The following is a 22,755-nucleotide window of genomic DNA, read 5'->3' on the forward strand; positions in this document are numbered from 1 at the left end:
CATTGCCCCTCATCGTTTAGGGTGAGCACTTGGTCTTGATTTAAAAATTGATAAAGGAATAATGGGCTGGTTAATGTTGGGTTGGGTTCAGTATGTTGATATGTTTGTTTTCATGTTGTATCACAACCTCCTACCTATAAAGTTATTAAAAAAGACATCTCTAAAGTGATAGATTCCCTAATCTCACCCAACACTGACAGATGTGTTTCTGAAACTATCACCAACACATTTTTTTAGAGACCTAAACTTAGATTATTGATATTTTTAAGTATTGAACAATGGGAGGCTGTATCTACTGAATCAATTGATTGCTACAAAAAACTGATTGTGTGCCCAAAATAGAACTCACCCCGTTACACACACGCACACACACACACTCACACATTCAGGCACTGACCGGTGACCACATGACACAGTGCACATCCTGCTCACCCCCACCACCACTCACACATACACACACAACCATGTGGTCTGTGTCTGTCAGTGGGATAAACCTTTGCCAGGGGAGCCACTGTTGTTGCCACTCCTCTCCTATTGTGGATTTCAGGGTCCATCAGCTGGAGCATTCGACACTCTGAGGACTGTGAGGGACAGATTTAAACAGAGTATTTGGGTCTAAATGGATGGGAACTTGCATATACTGGACAAACAAACAAAAGAGCTTCTTTTGACTCTGAAGCGTAAAAATCAGTGAGATATCACAGGAGATTTTCATATTACTGACAGCAGGTGTAGTTAATAGATACCAATGACTAAGACTTATCAGGCACCATGTGAGCTGGATTGCAACACAACTTGAAAAAAGAGAGATTACAGCAGAGTCAGGTAAGAGTAATCAAGCTTTGAGAGGTGTGTTCGGCTTATCTTAGGGCGGAAGTGTCTTTGGTGATGTGAACGCTGCACATCGCACTCTCCTCTACCCTCTACATAGGCCATCGCCATCCACTACTTTATTCCACTTTACCTGGAGTGGAGGCAGCATTCCTACATCTGAAACCCAGGTGAGCTCAGCACAGACGGAGCATGGATTCACTACACCCTTCAAAGGTGAGGATAAACCTGGCTTCTACTCCAACTAATGACTGCTAAGAACTGTTTTAATATCAATTAAGCTTTTGAAATACCTAGAAAGTTAATAATTAACAGCTGGAAAATACAGTTTATTGCTTTAGTCACATTTTGCTAATGTAGAAGCAGAAGTTTCACAATTGCCGTCAGTAGATGTTATGATGTAGCAGAATTTATAACAACTGGTTTTGCAAGGGGATATCCTGTGAGTTTTGATGTTTTTAGTTGTGTTTTTGAAATTTTAATCTCAAAGTTGTTTTTTGAAAAAGAAACAGATGAGTTTACAAAGGTTTGCCAAATGCACCCTGAACTCTTCGAACATGATGCAGCAGCAGATTGGCAGGGATTGTTCATTAATAAGCAATTATTTTATCTTAACCTTAAAGATCAGAGAGAGTAGATGTCAGCTCATGTCATGTCGCACAAGAAGGATAAATAAACCAGTCGAGAAGTTAAATTTGAAGGGATAAGGTGTTCGGAATGTAAATGATACAAAAGAAGTTCATTTTTATGTAAGAGAGTTTCATCAATAATTAATAAATAAACTCAAACAGCCGACAGATCAAACACATTTCAATGGAAGTGTAACACTTTTTGAATATTGATCTGGTGTGTAGCTCTTTCTGTGTCATACTGAATGGAATTTCACTGCAGCTTCACCACATGACTGTCGGATCAATACCCTGGCATGTGAGAGGAAGTGTGTGTGTTTGTGTGTGACGTTTCTGAACTTGATGTACAGATGATGGCTACACGTAACAGTATTTAATTTCAGAACTCAGCGTCCTGCCATCAGATATTTCTGCTTGCAAAAGAAATGAATAAAGAGTTATAGCAGACAGGATATGATGTGAACTAACGTGGTCATGGTGACGACGCAAACAGTCTTTTCCTGAGAGCTGCCTTTAAAGGGATCTTCTGTAGATTTTTCAAACAACTCTCCTAAAATCACTAAAACTCCATGAGCAGAAAGGGTTGTGTAATCCAATTTGATGCTTTACAAGTATCAAGAAATCCAGTGTGGTGCGCAGCGTCCAGTGATGACCCATGTTTGTGTCTCTGGTTTGAGTTTTAAATGATTCTTTAGGTCCTGCTTTTATCTGCAATCACTGAGTCCACGAAATAAAGCATCTGTTTGAGACATTTTGTAAGAAAAAAAAAGGTAATTAGAAAGAAAAATCTGATCAAAAATAATGTGGAAACCACTTAACAATGCAGTCAGGTGATAAAATATTGACGGCTTGGTTATAATATGATTGGCAAATAACCTGTTGTGACAAATGCTAATCTAGCTCATAACTTTGCAGCACTTTATATTTATTTCAGTAAATGTAAATAGGTATGAAAGGAGAACATATAAAGAGAAATAAGTAAAGCTATTCAGGGTCTATAGGTGTGATGATTTGGCCACAGCCTTTCAAAATAAAAGTTACATAAGGGCAAAATCAAATATTAATGCAACTGACAGTGTAATCTGAAAGCAGTATGACGTTTAGGCTATCAGCAGAATTACTGCATGACTAATAAGCGTAACACTGACACAACTTTTCCATTATGTTCTCAGCATTCCTTTTTATTGTGTGTTCAATTATAATTAAATCAAGCATGTGAAAGTGAGTGCGTAATTGCTGTGAATCAACTCTCAACAAAACACATCTGATACTTTTTTTTGGTCAATAACATGCTCTGAACTTCAAGTCAAAAGCTCTTCAATGACTTGAGTTTATTCTAACTTTTTACTTGACATAAAATAATTTGATCTGGGATAAACAAAAAATAAGATCATCTTAATGTCAATGTCAAATATTAAAGTGAAAAAAAGTTAGTTATTTGACTGTTCTTTGTTTTATCAGCAGATGGACGATCAAACCAAGGAGGGCAAAGGTATTTTTCGCATTCTAAGAAACTTGTAATGAATTTTCCGGGTATCAGTTAAATCTAAAATTCTTTGTATAATAACTGTAAGAGTGTTGAAGTTTCTGTTTCTGTCTCAGAGGTGAAAACGAGCCCGGCTCACTCCACCATGGCTCTGGTTGATGAGGCGCAAGAGGGGCCGGACCCGTGGGACTTGCCAGAGTTGAAGGACACTGGGATCCCGTGGTCAGGTGAAGACTTTTACTGTTACATTATTACTTCTTCAAGTACAGTATTGTCTTATCATTGTGTTATTTAAGGAGTGTGCCCTGATTAGATATACTGTGTACATGGTCAGTGAGTAATACATTTACACGCCTAATGATTGATAACATGTAGCTTACTGTTGATATAATTATCAGCCCCACATTGCAGGGTTATAAAAGCAGACAGGAGCCAAGTGGAGTCATTAAATCAAACTGCATGTCAAAAAGGACTTGATAGTCTCTCAAATCTCTCCATCAATCTTTCATGAGCGTTTCTAATACCGCTCAAGACACAGGTCAAACATTGATAGACAGATAGAGACATTGATAACCCTGTAGACAAAAATAGATAACCTCCAGATCAATTTAATCCATGTTATTATATTAATCAAACATAATATCCATTTATTAATATCCATTATGTAGACATACAGTGGGGGAAATAAGTATTGAACGTCCACTTTTTTCTTATCATATTTATGTCCAAAGCTGCAATTCAAACGAAATTTCTACCAGACATTGGTATTAACTCAAATAATCCACACATGAAAAGAAATCACAACGTTCAGGTCCATAAATAATGATTATGTGGAATTAAGTATGATAACACTGGAAAAAAGGATTGAACACACCAAGGAAAGGCTGTATAATTTTGCAAGGAAATGCACCATACCACCTGAAATCTGTCAGTAATTATTACTTGAACTTCTTAAAAAAAGGTTGTTTTTTCACCAAGCTGTTAAATATGACACACCTCATGATGGGTAAAGGCAAAGAGCTCTCTGAAGACATTCACAACCTGATTGTTGCTCAGCATCAGAATGGAACTGGTTACAGACTTATATCAAAGCACCTGAATATTCCAATCAGCACCGTTGGGGCCATTATTCACAAGTGGAAGAAGCACCACCTCACCATCAATAGGCCACCCACAGGAGCTCCTTGCAAGATTTCTGACCAGGGAGTCAGAAAGATAGTCAGAAGAGTAGTCATCGAACCAGGGACCACCCAGAAAGTGCTCCAGAAAGACTTGGAGGCAGCAGGTACAATTGTTACAGAGAAAACAATAAGCAATGCACTCCACCACCATGGCCTCTATGGACGCTCAGCCCACATGACTCCATTCCTCAAGGAAAGGCATGTTCAATCTCGTTTAAAGTTTGCTAAACAGCATCTTGACAAGCCTGTAGAATACTGAGAGAATGCTGTCTGGTCAGATGAGACCAAAACTGAACTTTTGGCTGTCATACTACATACCATGTTTGGAGGAGAAATGGCACTGCACATCACCTAAAATACACTATACTGACAGTGAAGTTTGGAGGTGGAAGCATCATGGCATGGGGTTGTTTCTCATCTCATGGTATTGGCAAACTTCACATAATTGACGGAGCAATGAATGGAGCCACATATGGGGAAATTATTGATATGAATCTGCTGCCATCCACCAGGATGATGGAGATGAGACGTGGCTGAACCTTCCAGAAGGACAACGATCCAAAGCACACGGCAAAGTTGACTCTCAAATGGTTTCAAAAAAAGAAAATCAATCTGTTAGGATGGCCCAGTCAATCACCTGACTTGAATCCAGTTGAACATTTGTGGAAAGAAAAGGGTTCACCAGAGGGCACTAAAGAATATTCAAGATTTAAAGACAATCTGTGCAGAGGAATGGGCCAAAATCACACCTGAGCAGTGTGGGCCATTAGTTAAAATATACAAGAAGCTTCTGGAAGCTGTCATTGCAAACAAAGGCTTCTCCACTAAGTATTAGATGAGTCTCAGTTAGCGTGTTCAATACTTTTTCCTGTGTTATTGTACTTAATTCCACATAATCCTTATTTATGGACCTGGACGTTGAGATTTCTTTTCATGTGTGAATTATTTGAGTTAATACCAATGTCTGGTAGAAATTTTGTTTGAATTGCATCTTTGGAAATAAACGTGATGAGAAAAAAGTTGATACGTTTAATACTTATTTTCCCCACTGTATACTACTACAAGCGTAAAAAAAAACTTCTTTGATTCAATGTTATCACGAACACAGACAGTCCAATAAATCAAACCTTTCATCCTGACAGCAAAACAAATCGTTGCTACCTGTCTGATTATTAACAGGGCCATAAATAAAAACTGACATTATCTTGACAGTAAACATGAGCAACAGCCGAGTGTGTTAACGGTGACTCCACCCCACAGTCATTGTGAAGATAAAGACTGTAAAAGGCTTCTGCAACTTGATGCAGGAGTGAGAAATAAAAAATGCAATATTAATTAATTTTACCATATTTTTTATCAATTTTTTGTTTTGTTTTACTTTTTGTAATGCTGCTTTGGTCAGGCATGTTGCAGCTGATGTGATTACCACCAGTGATGACATTTTTTCTGCAATGACTTGTGAAAATATCCTCATTGAAAAAGCTTGTTGTAAGACGTTAAATAAAAAAAGTGTTTACTCTCTTTCTGTTTCATGTTTGGTTCCCTCGACGTCTCTGTTGCAGCTCTGGACACAAAGGGGAAGGTGTTACGAGTGGTGCTGTCAGTGGGGAAGATAGTCCTGCTGCTGGGTTTCCTCTACATGTTCATCTGCTCTCTGGACATTCTCAGTTCGGCTTTTCAGCTGGTTGGAGGTAAAGACTCAATCTGGATCAGTAATGAAGACAGGAATTAACATGGAACAGGTGCTTCTAATGGCATACCTTTCTACTTTTTTAACTTAAGTCAATCAGTGTAACCAAGAATATTTGTCTAAGCCTAAGCATTGGGGTGCTGTTTGATTTTTTACATCCTTTCAAAAACTGATAAATTGTTCCAAAGGTAGGGCCTGATTATTGAGGCTCTACCTCTCATACTACCGTGCTTCTTCATAATATTATCAAGAGGAAACGTTCATTAGGTGAATCAAAAAGGACTAAGTACTGAACCTTGTGGAATTCCATGTGTTACTTTTTGGTGAATTAACACAGAAAATCTGAAACAGATCTAATTATTTGTGTTCATAAAAGCCTAGAGCAACTCCCATATTCATGATAACCGTTTCAATCTCTGTTATAGAAGTGGATAATTAGAGAAATCCTGTGAGGAAAGTATTTGGGGTTGGGGTGGCAAAATTCTGCAAATCCTTAAAGTTTGAAACTTTTACATTTTCAGGAAGTTTTCAGGAATTTATATTAATACTAAACAATTTGGGTTGTTATGAGCAAACACGCATGCAAATATGTCTAATGCAATATTGTTTAATGACATTATAAATGAATTTTCAGGAATTTCCCCTAACTGAGACTAGCTGTCTTGGATATAAGCATTAAAGGTCCCATATTCTGCTCCTTTTCTGCAGTTTAATATGAATCATTGATGTCTTCATGAAATGGTAGTAACATGTTTTGGTCCAAAAAGCCAATAAATCAAGCACAGCAGCATTTTTTCTAGGCTCTCATAGCCCCTCTGTTCAGAACGCTCTGATTTAGTGGGCTTGACCTTCATATGCAAATGAGCCACCGCTGATACCGCCCCGCTCTTCCACATCACTGAGAGCTGCGCCACAAGCTCCAAGTGCACAATGTTTAGAAAACAGCGAAGCTCATTTACCGTAACATTACAGGCTAAAACAACAGGCTAACCGCAGCTACAGTTAGCATCCTGGGAGGGGGTTCAGGGGTATCTGCTCGGGTCAACCAATCAGGTCAGACTTGCTCCTGATTGGTCAAAAAAGAGAATCGCTGACGTCGGCAAACCCCGGAAATTCCAAACAGCTCATTTTAGGTCAGGATTTTACATTCACAAGCACTACTAAGTACAGGTTTTGTCATTAAATATCACATTTTGTGGGCTGGGAGGAAAGCCAAAGACCCACAAATTTCACTAAAAGACTTAATTAAGTGATTTTTGCATGATATGGGACCTTTAATATTTGTCACAAGCAAACATAAATGCAAATATGCCTGAGACAATATTTGTTCCGTTTTTAGAAACGTTGGACTTGAATGGTTTCTGTCACAACAAATTCCATGAATGGTGAAAAATAAAAGAAGTTTATGGTATTTACAGTAGCCTGAAGACGTTCCCCGTATGTCCTCTTAGCAGCCCCTCAAAGAAGTCATGTTAAAATGTCAAAATATTTAGTTTGGCTTCTCTGCAGGCCACACTTTCTACTCCTCAAGGACATGAACCTAATCATTTTCAATGACTGCTGTCTTGCTGTGACTGGTCATCATCTTCAATGTCAACAGTATGGACAACAAAAAAAAAAACAGGAATGCTGATTTTTTTTCAGTAATTCAAAAAAAAACAAAAAAACAAAAAAAGTCAATCCACAGCAAAAAAAAAAAAAAAAAAAAACACTGCACAGTATTCTCAAGCCAGAATTCCTACAGAAATTTCCAGGAAACTTTCCTGAAATTTAACCAAAATTTTCCTACCCTTTGCAACCCTTGGGATATCTTTTTTTTTTTTTAAATAGGTAACTTCATTTTATAGCTACCACAAAAGGGGGGGTTATACCTGACCATTCTCTTTGTAACGCACATGCTTCTGTGTCTACCTCTTCCAGGTAAAGCAGCAGGTGACATCTTTCAGGACAACGCTGTTCTGTCCAACCCTCTGGCTGGTCTGGTCATCGGTGTTCTGGTCACTCTGCTGGTCCAGAGCTCGTCCACTTCCTCCTCTATAGTTGTCAGCATGGTCTCCTCTGGCTGTAAGTGCAGTCACACACACACACACACACACACACACACACACACACACACACACACACACACACACACACACACACACACACACACACACACACACACACACACACACACACACACAAAGATGCATGAATGATGATGATGATGATGTGTTTGCTCTGGCAGTGCTCACGGTCCAGGTTGCCGTTCCCATCATCATGGGTACCAACATCGGCACCTCTGTCACCAACACACTGGTTGCTATGACGCAGGCTGGTGAACGCAGCACATTTCGCAGGTAACTATCAGAGTATGTAATGCATTGCATCCTTTCTTGCTGTGCTGAAAGCCAAGTAATCTTTTTTTTCTCAGACCTCTGTTTGTTGAATTACAGGAATACACAAAGAAAAATAAACTGTATCATTGTTTGACCCTGAAAATTATCTTTTATTGCTGTGACAGTAAATGCTGACTTGGAAACAAACTCTCACTAAAGCTGGGAAACTTTTATGGCTGCAAAAATGTATTGGTTAAATGTTTAATGCCCACAAGCCAATACAAAATTTTCTGTATATAATCATCCAGATTTAGTCTTTACCTTAACTTCTAACCAATAAAAGTTATATCTGCTTACAGTAAAGAAAGATCCAAGGTCATTTCACTTTGCATTTGTCACCTCCACACAGGGCTTTTGCAGGTGCCACAGTGCACGACTTCTTTAACTGGCTCTCTGTGCTGGTGCTGCTGCCTCTGGAGGTTGCCAGTGGTTATCTGTACAAGGTCACCAAGCTCATCATTGACTCCTTTCAGTTTGAAAGCGGAGAGGCTCCAGACCTGCTAAATGTGATCACTGATCCCCTCACTGAGTCCATTATACAGGTACTGACTTAATCCTGACAGTGATGATGATGTTGCAAAGTAACAGATGAAGCAAGAAGATTTCTTTTCCCAGAGGCTAAATGTATCTCTCTTTAACCAAAGGCTCTGTGAGGACTTTAAAAGTGACCTCAAAATAGTCAAGATACATTTATGTGATTGCCTGTTCATAATCCATACTTTAAAAAATGTCATCGGCACCAAAGTGGGTTGTTTCTAAATGCTATTTCTCAGTATCTTAGGTCAGGTCAGATTTTCCTGGAAGTACATAAATTCATTTACAGACACCAGCAGATCTGTCCTTCCTGAAGAAAACAATTTCTTGGATTTTGTAGCAATAGTTGACACTGGAGCTGGACTGTCAAAAAGAAAAAAGCCATGTGTCTCCGAGCACTGGCCTGTGAGTAACACTAAACAGAAGGTCTGTCAACTTCTGGACGCTAAACTAAGCCACAACCTGATTTTACAAAGTTTTAATGTTGTCACGTTTCGAACATAGCGGTAAATAATTACAAAAAAAAACACTATTTCATTGCTTTGCATCCTTGAACAAAGAAAAGGAGCATTTAAAAGAAGATCTGTTCTTCATTCATTTGCTCCCAAAACATGCATGCTGAGTGATGGTGTTCATGGAAAATGGTGTCACTTAAGGTGTCACTGCAGTCAACGCCAAACGGACAGTCCTCACAGTGCCTTTAGGTTGTATTTTCTACCTGAAACTACAAACTGAGTTCCCCAAAAACCCTACCTTCTCTCTTTCTTTCCGATGTAGCTCGATCAGAACGTCATTAACGAAATCGCTCAGGGAAACTTGGAGGCAAGGAATAAGAGTCTCATCAAGAGATGGTGCGATTTCACCACTAACACAGTAAGAACCAAACCTGTTGTTCTTGCACTCCTATTATTTAGGAAAAGTTCATGGAAATCCTCATCCTAAAACAACCTGTCACTCTCTTTCAGACCTTGAGGAATATAACAGTTCCAGGTACAGAGAACTGTACAACACCATGGTTCTGCTGGGACAACGGCACCCACATCATTACAATGGCAAATTTTACGGAAACTTTCAATACCAAGAGATGTGAGACCAATATCCACAATGTGGACAATATACATGTGTACTCTACCTATAATGCAACATTTTCTTCACTATCGTGCATAAAAAATTGTTTAAAGGCTTTTTCTAAGTATGTGTGAGTCAATGTTTTTCTCCCTGATGGCAGTGATGAATCTCTAAGCTTGTTTGCCAAATGTTTTTATTTATTCATTTATTTTTGACTTGCAGGTACACACCTGTTTATGAAAATAAATCTCCCTGACCTGGCCGTCGGTCTGATCCTGCTGGCTCTCTCTCTGCTGGTCCTCTGCTCCTGTCTCATCCTCATCGTCAAGCTGCTTAACTCCATGTTGAAGGGACAGGTGGCTTCAGTCATCAAGAAGATCCTTAACACTGGTGAGCAGCACTGAACACACACACAGACAGAGTTTCTGTAGATGCAACTAATCTGATCGTCGAGTAAATGTTATTAAGCATGAATGTCGTGTTTACGTTGGTGACTTTTTGTGTTTGCAGATTTCCCATTTCCATTCGGTTGGGTCACAGGTTACCTTGCCATTTTAGTTGGGGCAGGCATGACATTCATTGTTCAGAGCAGCTCTGTATTCACTTCAGCTATAACTCCACTTGTTGGTGAGTTCAGCTGTCCATTATTACTGTACTTTATCATCTCTCTTTGTCAGAAATCTTTGCGCCTTTTGTCAAAAGAAAAGATTTCTTTTTTTTCTTTTCTTTTTATGACAGTAATAAAAGCTGCAGGAGCAGTATTAGTTAAACTGCGGACTGTATTTTGAGCAGTGCTCTGTCTTTCTGAATAGGTATTGGTGTCATCAGCATAGAAAGAGCGTACCCATTGTCTCTGGGTTCAAACATTGGCACAACCACCACTGCCATCCTGGCAGCAATGGCGAGTCCCGGGGACACACTGGCTAATGCTTTACAGGTCAGTAACCCATACAGAAAGAGTGCAGGCAGATAAAAAATTATCATTTGGACTTTTAAAATAGTCTCAAATCTATTTGTTTTGAATTGTTGGGGTTTTGAAGGCACAGGAAATGATTTTTGTCAGGAATTGCATCCTATCTGTTAGTATCATTGTCTTGATATGTCAAAAACTGTGGAGGAAAAGGGTTTGAAAAGGGCTATTAAGATCCTAAAAGCACTTTTTTTCAATTGATGTTTAACCACTAGATGGCACATAAGGTCAATAAATCAATGCCTATGCCTGTGCTATAATCTCTAATATTACCTGATACATGTTAATAGTACATTGCAGTTCCTGATTTATCCCTTCCTTTCATCTTTGACAGATCGCCCTTGTGCACTTCCTATTCAACATCTCAGGCATCGTTCTGTGGTACCCAATCCCCTTTACCCGTATCCCCATCAGACTGGCTAAAGGCCTGGGTAACATCACAGCCTCCTACCGCTGGTTTGCAGCAGTCTACATCATCTGCTGCTTCTTTGTTCTACCACTCTTTGTCTTCAGCCTGTCGCTGGCAGGTTGGGAGGTCCTGGTGGGAGTGGGTGTACCTCTGCTTGTCATGCTGATAGTCATCATCATCATCAACGTACTGCAGAAGAGGAGGCCCAGTTGTCTGCCTGCGGTGCTGCAATCCTGGGACTTCCTCCCTCTCTGGGCTCACTCACTTGCTCCCTGGGACAAAGTGGTGGGTGCGTGCACAGCCAAGTGCTGCTGCTGTTGTAAATGCTGCCAGATTGCTGCTGACGACGAAATACACAGAGGAAAAGAATTAGCAGACAGCATAAAGAAACCATGCACAGAGGTGTATGATAACCCTGCCATGAGTGCAGAGAAGGAGGTGGAGGATGAGATAAAGATTGAGATGAAGATTCTGAAAAATACTCGGCTGTGAGGTTTAATATATATCACCATGTATGTGTGACACTGTGTATATGAGGTAAAGATGTTTGTCATGGCACAAAGGAAAACTTTTTCGATCTCAATATAACAATTCAGTATTATGTTGGTCTTTTAATTATGAATAATGAAAAAATTATAGACTTCTGCCAATTATGTATTTAATATTTTTGTAACTCAAGCTCTGAAGGCTGAACAAATGGACACAAAGAGATTGTTATAGATAAGCCTGATCAGAGTTTTGTAATAATTGTTCTAAAATGTTATTTATTAATGAAATTACAGAAATAATTAGGTACAAATGAGATTTATGTAACTGAATATTGCAGTAAATACTTGATAGATTTCATGAAAAGTTATTTTAAGAGCATTAATCCTCGTAAAGCTTCTGTGCTTTAAGCACACTGCAAATGTTTTCAATGAGTGACACATTTGACTGTGAAAAAAACACCAGGATGAGATCTACAACTACAGGACAATTCAGCATAAATAGAAGATGCATCGCTTTGTCCCAAGGTGGCACCAAAATCACACACACGATCTGCTAGGCAGGTTTGACTTGACATACACTGACATTTCCATGTTTCTATCACGTTATAGCTTTTGTTTTTGTTAACTTATGCAGAATTTTTTTCTTTCCTGTGTATGAACAACACATTGAAATCCAGAACACATCGTTTTAAGGTGTAAAAAGTATTTTGTAATTCAAGGATTATTGTATTCAAGGAATATAATTTGGAATTAGATGAGTGTGCATCTACTGATTTTTTTTTAATATTAATGCTTAATCTTGGGTCATAAAATCATAAGCTGTATACTGAAATATTTATTAAGGAAAATACATGAATATTTAAAAATAAAAGCCTGAGAATGGCCCCTATTGGATGGTTCTTGTCTTTTTATTTGTCCACCTTGCAGAATCCACTAAAGTCAGCATCTGAAATGTTATGTTATTTACTAACTTTCAATAGAAGCCATGATAAAAGAGTAATACTGCTCACTATAAGCCTTATCTCAGGATTATTTCTGATAAAAGATAATAAAAGAGACTTATTTCTGTTCATTTTGCTTTGTGGACACCTTTACATTTTATCTATCTTTTTTCGTTGTAAGTTGTATCTTTTTTGGCTTTTAAATTACTATAAAGGGGGAATGGCAGGTCACTGGAAAAAATGTGAATAACTTAAGTTGACTAACACTTTTAGCTAGGGCCCGACCGATATGGCTTAATTTAGCAATGCTTTGAGTTGTTTGGAACATTGAGCTTGCCGTAGTTTTGCTGAAGTCAGCCGTGAGCATGAGCCTGCACTTCACTTTCTTCTATCGTCCTGTTTGGGAAACATTTATCTGTGAGTATTTTGGCATTTAGATATTCCAAGAGCTTTTATTTACAAAGACTAATTGCGATATGCTTCAGTGATGGAAGTTAAAATCCCGTTTGAAAATCGAAGTTATTTATAGTTATGCTAACCGTCGGTATATCGATGCAATTTCCAGTATACGTTAGCATCGAGCTAGCGCTAAGTTTTCGGTACATAGATGTATAACATGTTTAATGGCTTGATTAAGGTAATGTTTATTTATTTGTGTGCTCACCTTTACGGAACTTAAGCTAGGTCAGCGCAAGTTTAGCAACGTAAATGAAAAGCTTGACAAACGCAACAAAGCATGCGGCACTCTGATTGCAAAGAGAGTTGGAGTTAGCATGAAACGGGAGTTACTGCTAATTTCACAACGTCGCTTTAAACGCACCTGTCGGAAAGCTCCGCTTAGCCCACTCCCGTAATGTTGCTTGGCTAGAGCTCACTCCTGTACGTGAGAGGCAATGCTGATATAAATCTTCATGCATTTAAATGGGAGCGAAATAAAGAAATCTATTCATTTCTATTGGTCTGTCTGAAACTGCAAAAGAATCAAATAAAGCCAAAAATATTGTGATATAGACCTGAAAAGTCATTTCTGCAAAGTCCTTTTTAATGGGAAATGGTCAATCAACAATGGTTGTTTACACATTCACATCTACTTTATTGACTTCAGATGTTATTTCTGTGAACTTTAACTGCATATTACTCAACTCATCATGAGCAGAGCTTCATAACCCTATAGAGACTCTGTAACAATACTGAAAAAATATGCCCCCAAAACAGCAAAAACACCCCCCAAAAACCCTAAAAAAACACCAAAAGTGGCAAACATCTTGAATTTGAAGGTTAAAATAAGGTCAAATCATTATGTAATCCTGAAATATGTATTTCTCAACAAAAATAAGGTCTGAAAACTTGTATTGTCCAACATTGTAGGTCGAGCCTTTAAAGAGATCATTTCCATGACAAACATTTTGGATTTTGGCCTCTAAAAAATTTCCCCCGCCAGTTTAAAAAAAATACACCCCGGCTAAATCTGTTTTTTTTAGCCCTCCTAGATGACAAATCCATTAAGAAACGGACCTTCGCTCACCGCGGTCACGTTTCGCTCCAAAATGACCCAACTAATAAGTAAAAAATAAGTAATCCTGCAGACAACATTTAAGTAGGCTGCGTTTACAACAGAAAAAGTAAAAGAAGTAAACATCCAGTCACATAATCCACATTACTGTACTGCCAGTATTGCACTATTAGTCTGGCACTATTTTTCTTAAAAAGGCAAGAACTTTATTTTGTGATATACAACCTACGATCATAACTTAAAAACTATTTTGGTGTTTGTTTGTTTTTTTTTGTTTTAATTTAGTGATATGCAAATGTAAATGTGTGCGTGCAGTGCTCTGCATTGTTCTGGTGCAGTCAGATATTGGTCTCTATTTACAAAGCAAGATCATAATGGAAAATCTTCTTTGCTTATCCTGTTAATGATTAAGCAGAAACTTAGTGCAGATTGTTACCTGGCCTCATTAGAAGGTGATATGATAGGGCAGATAGATCAGCTGATCACACTTGATGTTATGTGTTGTTATCACACAACCTTCTCTAAATGTGTGAAAATGAAACTACACTGGTACTTAGTCCTTTACATTTAGTAGCTATAGTCCCTTTCATTACCATTTTAATGTGCTCAATACCAATACCATATTATTCTATGTTTTCTGAAACTCTGTGGGTGCTAAAAGTCTGTTAAAATAATTTGATCACACCTTTTGAAGATTAAATCTGAGAAACAGTATTTTTTCTATCATTTAACCACTGGATTGTGTTTAAAATATTGCAGCGTTTTATAGGTGACCATTGCCTGCATGAGCTTAAACCAAGGCTTGTGTCCTTTATGTAGTGTTGAGTGTTGATGAATGGGTTTCACTTCTTCTCCCCAATATACTGGTTTTCCACTTTTTTTAATCCGTACCGAATATTATCAAAAATAAGTCTTTTTTTCAAAGAGTCTGTTGTTCATACAGTACAAATTCTACAATACAAGCCAAGGTTTGACCCTTTCTTGTGGATTGTACTCAACTATTTTCTCAGGAAAGTTTACTGACCAACACTGCCATCTAGTGGCAATTGTGAAGACTACAGGAGAATACAGCCAAAGCAGTGTTGGACATGCGACAACTCAGGGAGGGAGACAAGGAGACAGCTGGTGAGGATGTAATTTATTCTGTGCATGCTTTTGAGCCACTGTCCACAATGAATCACTGTTCTTTAACTGTTCTAGTAAGTTTTTGATGGAAGTTTTGTCGTAACTTGTATTGTGCTGGTCTCATCAGCCTTGAGGAGTTTTATTGGGATAGGGTTCAATAAGTTTATTAAGTATTCACATCCATAACAAGACCAACATAAACTTGCTACTGACTTCAGGAATTAAAAGTGATGTAACTGTGAGCGCTACCCCTTACAGCTGAATGTTTGGGACAGCATTAAAGACTAAAGGTTTTAGATTAAAACTTATTAACTTTCTTAATGAGAAAAAGTTTCATGAAGAATTAAGATGAGATAAGACTCTTTATCTTGTCTTGTTGGGTCCCTGTTAATATTAGATTAACTTTATATTAACATTAGATGGTATAGACCTGTTAATGTTAAAGGAAAGTATATTGAGATAATATTGTAGTGATCTGGTGCTATATAGATAAAGACTGATCGAATGATTAATTGAAGACGTAGGAGACAAAAAAACATCTGGAAAATAATTTATTTTCAAACCCAGAGGCAATTAGTGGTTACAGTCATTACAGATAACTGATTTGCACTCACACACAGAAACTACTATACACTACTATTAAACTACAGTACTACTTCCACTACTAACAATAACTTCTGCTTATAGCTTAAGTAACAGTGAAGCACAATATAAAAACATCAATACATTAAAACACAATACATCTGCACTTGTAGCACCATTTATAAAACAATACTATAGGCATGAAGAATAATTTATTATTCTGTGGGCTACGACATACTTCACAGGCTTGTGTTTCCATGTGCCTTTCTCTATACGCCTGCAGGAGGCCTTTTTCATTCAGGTCCATTAAATTTGGTCACTTGTGCAAAGATTTGTGCCTCGGATTTTCTTCATCTAGCACCAAAATGTAGGCAAACACACTTGTTGCTGTTTTTCTATGATTGTCTGCTCCTTGTCTGGATTCAGAGGGGGGTTGTTGTCCTAAAAAAATAAGCCAGAGAAAACAGTTCTTACGTTGATTTTTTAAATAAAGGTTTGGGGGAAATTAGACGTTGATGGGTCCATAGTAGGCGGTGTATGCTGCAACGATGCCTTGAGTGTCAGCCATCTCGTCACAGGCGTCGTTTGGCTCACACACCTCCCTGAGTCTGGAAGGCAAAGTAGAGAAAACAAGTGGGGGGGCTTTAAGTACTCACAGATGTGATAAACATGTCTCACTGCATCATGATTTTACAGTTCTGTGTCAAACTCCAGAGTAAAACTAGCACCAAATTTAAAATTACTTTTAAATTTATCCAGCCATTGACCGTAAAAATATTTGTTATAAAATATAACTACTTTTCCATCTGCATTGGTGTGAGGTCAGCGGGGGCCTGTCTCCTCCTCCTCAGGAGAATAGAAGCCAGGTCTCTCTTCACCACCACCTGAGCTTCTGCAGGGAGGATAACAACAAGATCAGACACAAAAGCTGATCTCTGTATGAAAAAGTTTAAAACTGAAGCAAAGATTGTTTTGGGAACAAAAACATTACATACCCTCAGCTGATTCTGATGAAGATGAAGAGGATGAAGACGAAGATGAGGAGTCAGATGCAGAAGAATCGGAGGCAGAGTCAGACTCAGAAGATTCAGAGGACTCAGTAGACTCAGAAGACTCTGAGGACTCGGATGAGGAAGATGAGGAGGAGGAGGAAGAAGAGGAGGCTGATGAGTCTGAATCAGACGCTGAAGAGTCTGAGGAAGAGTTGGAGTCTGATGCAGAATCTGAAGATGAGTTGGACTCGGAGGAGGAATCAGACTCTGAGGAGGATTCGGAGGCAGCGGCTGCTGGGTCAGCGGGTGCAGCATCAGCTGCTGTGTCGGCTTCAGCGTCCACGACCACCTCTGGCTCCACAGCTGAGAATCACAGAAAACATCACCTGTAGCTTCTCACACTGATCGAGATAACAGAAGATTCACACCCATGAGTTTGTTCTTACCTCCCATGGACCAGCAGACTGTCAGAAGGGCAGAGATGAAGAGGAGAGTCAGAGTCTTCATGATGTCTTGTTTGAGAGTCTCTTGCTGTAGACTTCAGATTCTGTCTTGAAGTTTCTTCCAAGCGTTCCTTCAGTGGCTCACTCTGTTCCTTTCCCCAAATTCGAGGTCAATATATACTGTAGTCCTTCCTCCTTTGTCAGGCCAGACCCACACAATGATATAATCCTCTGATTGGCTGGGGACTCAAATGTCAACTTTCCACTTCCACTTGTCATGAGAGCACACATAAACACCCACGCACCTCTGGCACAGTGTCTGAACCAGCCTATCACCCGCGCACAAACTTACACGACCACAAAAATTCCTGGAATTCAACTGTACGTACAGTGCATATGTGCAAACTTTTATGTATGAGCGTATGTAAAGCTTTGTGTAACATTAAAGTCAGTCCAAAGCCAAAAAAACACTTTCACTTGAGGGGATTCCCCCTCACACGCAGAAATATACACGTGCATTTCCACGCTTTAATTTGAAATATTACACGTCATGACCTGTTGAATAAAAACCTAATCTAACTGTTGAATTGATATCCTAAAACAGGTCCCTGCTCTTATGTTTGGGTAAACCAAGACGTCTTTTTCTCATATTTTCTCAGACAGAACTGCAATCATTTCCCTGCCAATCATTTCTGAGGTCAAACTAAATCATTTTTATACTTGCCTTGTTTACCAATCCTGTAAATCCCCTTTAAGCTCCCTTCAATCCTCACCCCTCATCACTGGAGTATAAATACTTCTACAAAACCCCCAAAAGTCCAAACAAGTGTGTTTCCTATCTCCATAAAATACCCTAAAGATGTGATTGGATTTTAATCAGGGAGACACGCTGCAGGGTAGCCTCTTTAACGCTCGAGGTTGCCAGTTCTGCCGTTGCTGTTGTGCTGCCATGCTCCTTGCCCCAGATGTGATCTCCCTCCTCCACAAACCCCTAAACTACAGCTTCAGCTGACCACAAGCTACTAATCGAGTGCCACGAAACAGCAGTGAGCCTCGTTATGCGACAGAGCTTAATTAGAGTGTTGCCGAGTCCCAGCAGAACCGCAGTCAGTCACTATTTACAGACCCAGCTCTGGGCCCATCCAGTCACGGCCACGGCTTACCAGCGCCAACCAACAGCCCAAATGCACAGCCCTGTTTGGATGCTTGGATGTATTTTAACATGTATACAGCTAAATATAAGTTGCCCCCATGTGCTGGATGCACAGCGATATGCATGCGGCTTTGGATGCAGCTCACTGTTTGTGTGATGGGGATTGGGACTGGCTTTAGCTGTGGTCTATGATAAAAACTCAGCTCACAACATGAACCTTAACCATCCTGCAGCTTAAACATCGTCCCGATAACCAAACATTTATGCAAACGTATCACTTCACGTGTATATTTATGTAACAAGTGCCCACGATGGCTTCATCTGTCACATAGTGAGAAATTCAGTGCTGCTGCAGCGTGACCTCGCTGTCCTTGGTGTTTCATAGTCTTGTGTTATTTCTGGTTTCAGGGATTTGTCTTGGACCATGTGCTGTGTAATTTCAATGTCTGGTCCAGTGTCCATTTTTGTGGATGCATTGCGTGGGGGACAAGGCTGGAGAAAAGAAAGGGCGCAAGGTCCCTGAACAGCTATGACAGAAAACAGAGTCTAGATCACTTCTGTGTGGATGGGATTGTAATTGCGTTTTGGCTTTAAATCATTAAATCTGTAATGTCTCTGCTGTTGTCATGGGTGAACACACTTCCTGTTTGTCCCAACAGTGAAACACTTGAATGAACAGGTGCACGCTTACAAAACATGAAAGAAGAAACAATCCGTCAAAAAGGTTTAAGATGTTTTTAGGATTTTTTTTTACATTAAAACTTTAATTTTAACCTATTTTTACTGTCCTTAGATGATAATGATTAAAAGCTTCTTTTTTAAGTTTTTGGATATTATTTGACTCATCTTTCTCATTTTCTAGATCTAAGGTTTACAATCTTGACTCAACACACATTATTACACCAACATTAAGTAATATGGTGCATTTGGTTTTCTTACTCTGCACAGTAAATAACTTATAAAGTTTAAGGTCCCATCAGGGTTTTTTTTCCCCTTCCATGATACACATGCCACTAAAAATCTGACATGACTCATAGAGCCATTTAGACGTAACGCCCTTGTGTACATCTTGGTGCATTATAGCATTAAGTACCAAGACGTACCTTTTAACCACATCCTCACTCTGTGTGTTAATGCTCACTGAACGCAGTGAATGTTTGTTGTTGTTACAAATGTTACACTAACTCCAGTGGCAGACTGGCTTTATGAGTCCATGCTTTCCTTTTTGGGATAAATAAATACGAGTATGGTCATTTGTGTGTTCCCTCCTTGTATAAATTTCTACTCCATGTTACCATGTGTAATCTCAGAGAGAGAAATCTACTGCAGGTTAGTGTGTTGTAAACAAACATTCATCATCCTGACACAAAATAACACTTACAGTGTGAATCTTTGCTTGTGTCAGTGCTTGAAGTGAATAACACTGGACAGGATGAGGGCAGCAGAAAAAAATATTTTGAAGCTTAGGTTAGGGATTTTTTTCCCCTCAATGTCTTGTATTTTCTTGCATTTCTCAAAATGTATGTTTTAGGGAGGGGTTACACTTTTATTCAGAGAAGGCAGAGTATTAAATATGGCTGGAAACTTGGAGAGACATGGAATGACATGGAGTCTTTGACTGGAAGGGGTCGCTCACTACATGGGCCCTTAACTTTATCTCTTGGCTAAGCCACGTCCCTTATTAGAACAAAAATCTTCATTTAAAGACAGAACTCTGAGATTAGAGTCAGATTTTTTCATTTACTTTTATTTTCTCTTATAATTAAGAGTATCCTGAGAAAAGTCAGAAATGTGACTCTAATTTCAGGATTCTGTGTCCCTACACAAAGCAAATTCAGAAGTCTTGGTCTAAGATTTCCATTCATAGCTACAGTTTAGTATTTATCTAAAATCATACTTTTCTGTAAAAATGATATAACCCCCACCAGAAAAACATGAAAAATTTCAGTTTGAAGTTGGGATGTTTGATACCAGTTTTTTTTTCCAGACCGATACCAGTACGAATACTACCTCTTAAGTACTCACCAAAATCCAGTACTGATACCACTAGTACCTTTGATGCATAAAATTTCAATTTACAGTGACAGACCATTTTCAACAAAGACAGCACATTCACTCTGACGTTAAGTTAAAAATAAAACACAAGAAAAAAAGTTCGAAAATCTCTTTGAGGTCATGATTTGTTTTTAATAAATGAAATAACCTACAACAAAAAGAAAAAAAGAACAACTAGTATTTTTTCAATAAACTGAAGTGCAAAATAAAACCGTTTAACTATTAACTCTCCCTGGTTCATTCATATAGTCTCAACATGACTTGGCGCACATTTGCTGTAGTGTCAAACCGCAGCAATGTAGCGCCAACTACTGGCGAGGAGGACTTACTCAATGCAAGATTTTTTTACTTTTAGTATTGGCAGCCTTTACGAATACCGATACCTTGAAATAAGGCTGGTATCGGCCCGATACCGACACCTGGTATCTGTACTTGCCCATCCCTGGTTTTAAAGGATAAACTGATTGACAGAATATGTATTTGAAATTATAAAGTGATTGATAAAGTAATTTATCAACCACTTTTTTCAATCCAGTCTGAATTCTTGTAAAACAACCAATTGACTGTGAGTCTTATACTGATTCGTGGCTGCACTGTCTTTTCTGCTTTTTTTTACTAAAGGCATTGAGATGATATTTTCAAAAGGAAAAACAGGAAACAAATGAAAAATGGAAAAGATTGCTGTGCCTTTACGTAATGCTTGTGCAAAAAAAAAAACCTAAAACTAAACTATTACCCTCATAGAGACTCTTCTTTCAAAGAGGCCAGATGGAGATGAAGACTTATGAGGTTTCTGAAGAACAGTTTGGACCAAGTTACTACTCAATTTAGACCAGCAATACAGTGAGATCTCCAGGACTGACTTGTGTTTTGGAGAAGACAGACTGTACTTTGGTTTTGTTTGAGCAGAGGATGAAATGGTAGAGTTGCTTCACATGGGACAGCCCATAAAAGAGAGGCTTGTTTTCCTCCCAGTGGGTGAGGAAGTATTCACATCCTTCAATCCAGTAACGTGCCACACTGCATAAAACACTCAAAAACAATGACATCTAAAGCAGTGCATCCTGTTGTTTAATGGCTGTTGTGGGAGGATTTTGTAGCTTTTCAGAAATTTTTAGAAAGTTTAAGCTTTTTTTCCTTTGGATGTCCATTCTTGCAATTCCCAGCTCACCTGTGGGGATGGACTTCTTTTTTTTAGCAAGAGACTTGCATCAAAAAAAAAAAAAAAAAAAAAAATCCTTCAGCAGAAAAATCAAATCACTTCAAAATGAAAGAATCAGGCTTCATGGGTTTTAAACTGCACAAGAAGGGAACAGAAATCAGAAATCAATGATTCATCACTCCATTTTTTATCATTTCATTTATCTTCAATGGGAAAGTTGGCCCACACACACTTTGCCCTAGACTGTGATTCATTTCCAGTGTCCATGCTAAATTAAATAAGGTAGCATCTAAATCAGATGTCTAGACTAATCCAGCAAGATTCTTTTGATGCTAACAGGAGATCAAATCAAATCCCTCTGCAAGACAATAAAACAAAAATACACAGGATTTGTTAACAGTTTTTTCTGTGGCTTGTTTCTGATTCTGTGGAAGATGCATTAACAGGCAGTGAAACTGGTTGTGGAGAGTATTACCCACCAATATCGGTAGCTGGTGTCAAATCCTCATCTTGTCTATTGCTGTCCTCATGTTTCCACTCAAACCTCACCTGGGATTGGTGTGAAGACTGACCAATGAACCTAAAGCTTCGGTTTTGGGATCAGCTACGTTCTCACCATTTTGTTTCGGCAGAACACCTGCTATACTGGTAGCCAGGTCCGCCAGGTCTGTTGTCCTGGGCTCAAGGTGGCTGAATTATGGTGTGGGTGTATGGGGGAGCATATTATATTATCTTGTCCCAGAACGCGGAGACACTGTCAGCTGGTCTGCTGGTGGTGCTACAACAAGAAGTCTGCCTGTGTGTTTTTCTATTATTCCAAGGTTAATCCAATCCAGCAACTGGACTTGTAGAGTTCTTGAAGATGTTTCACCTCTCCCCAAATGACTTCTTCAGTTTTAACAAGTTCTTAGAAAGACCCAAGATAGTTGAACTTTCGATCAAGTCTGCTGCTCTCTTACCAGCTAAATCATTTTCTTGCCTCAGGAGTTGAACTGTTGACCCTCATCCATACCACAAAACTGCCCTAGTGGCGACCAGGCACCCCAGTTTGATAATAGCAAAACTAGATCAACTGTGAAGAGCAGGGGTTTGGCATCGTTTAGTACAGTTAAGCCTGATTCCGTT

General features: G+C 38.9%; 3 protein-coding genes across 5 annotated transcripts in view; 2 read left to right on the forward strand and 1 right to left on the reverse strand.

The window, feature by feature from the left end:
• The first annotated feature begins 1,023 nt into the window (after window positions 1-1,023).
• On the forward strand, window positions 1,024-11,668 carry slc34a2a (solute carrier family 34 member 2a). The gene is made up of 12 exons (XM_074682834.1): window positions 1,024-1,047; window positions 3,035-3,173; window positions 5,690-5,818; window positions 7,738-7,881; window positions 8,045-8,156; window positions 8,545-8,737; window positions 9,507-9,602; window positions 9,695-9,815; window positions 10,020-10,187; window positions 10,308-10,424; window positions 10,610-10,734; window positions 11,102-11,668. The coding sequence occupies exons 1-12, from the start codon at window positions 1,024-1,026 to the stop codon at window positions 11,666-11,668; spliced, it is 1,935 nt and encodes a 644-aa protein (XP_074538935.1).
• Window positions 11,669-12,937: 1,269 nt separating this feature from the next.
• LOC141785941 (retinal cone rhodopsin-sensitive cGMP 3',5'-cyclic phosphodiesterase subunit gamma-like) overlaps window positions 12,938-22,755 on the forward strand; it is a 34,392-nt gene continuing 24,574 nt past the window's right edge. Inside the window, exons 1-3 of one of the 3 annotated variants that reach the window (XR_012597598.1) lie at window positions 12,938-13,022; window positions 15,129-15,243; window positions 18,822-18,899. The gene's annotated coding sequence lies outside the window, so the exon portion shown is untranslated. Of the gene's footprint in view, window positions 13,023-15,128; window positions 15,244-18,821; window positions 18,900-22,755 lie in introns of those variants that run through there. The other 2 variants (XM_074664580.1, XM_074664589.1) reach the window with 2 other exon arrangements.
• bglapl (bone gamma-carboxyglutamate (gla) protein, like) lies at window positions 15,976-17,608 on the reverse strand. The gene is made up of 4 exons (XM_074664565.1): window positions 17,264-17,608; window positions 16,821-17,180; window positions 16,624-16,717; window positions 15,976-16,433 (listed from the first exon to the last, which is right to left on the reverse strand). The coding sequence occupies exons 1-4, from the start codon at window positions 17,322-17,324 to the stop codon at window positions 16,331-16,333; spliced, it is 618 nt and encodes a 205-aa protein (XP_074520666.1). The 5' UTR covers window positions 17,325-17,608; the 3' UTR covers window positions 15,976-16,330.

The sequence above is a fragment of the Halichoeres trimaculatus genome, unplaced genomic scaffold (assembly GCF_033239565.1).
Source record: "Halichoeres trimaculatus isolate MK-OKI-2021-1 unplaced genomic scaffold, fHalTri1.1 fHalTri1_scaffold_2, whole genome shotgun sequence".
NCBI lineage: Eukaryota > Metazoa > Chordata > Actinopteri > Labriformes > Labridae > Halichoeres > Halichoeres trimaculatus.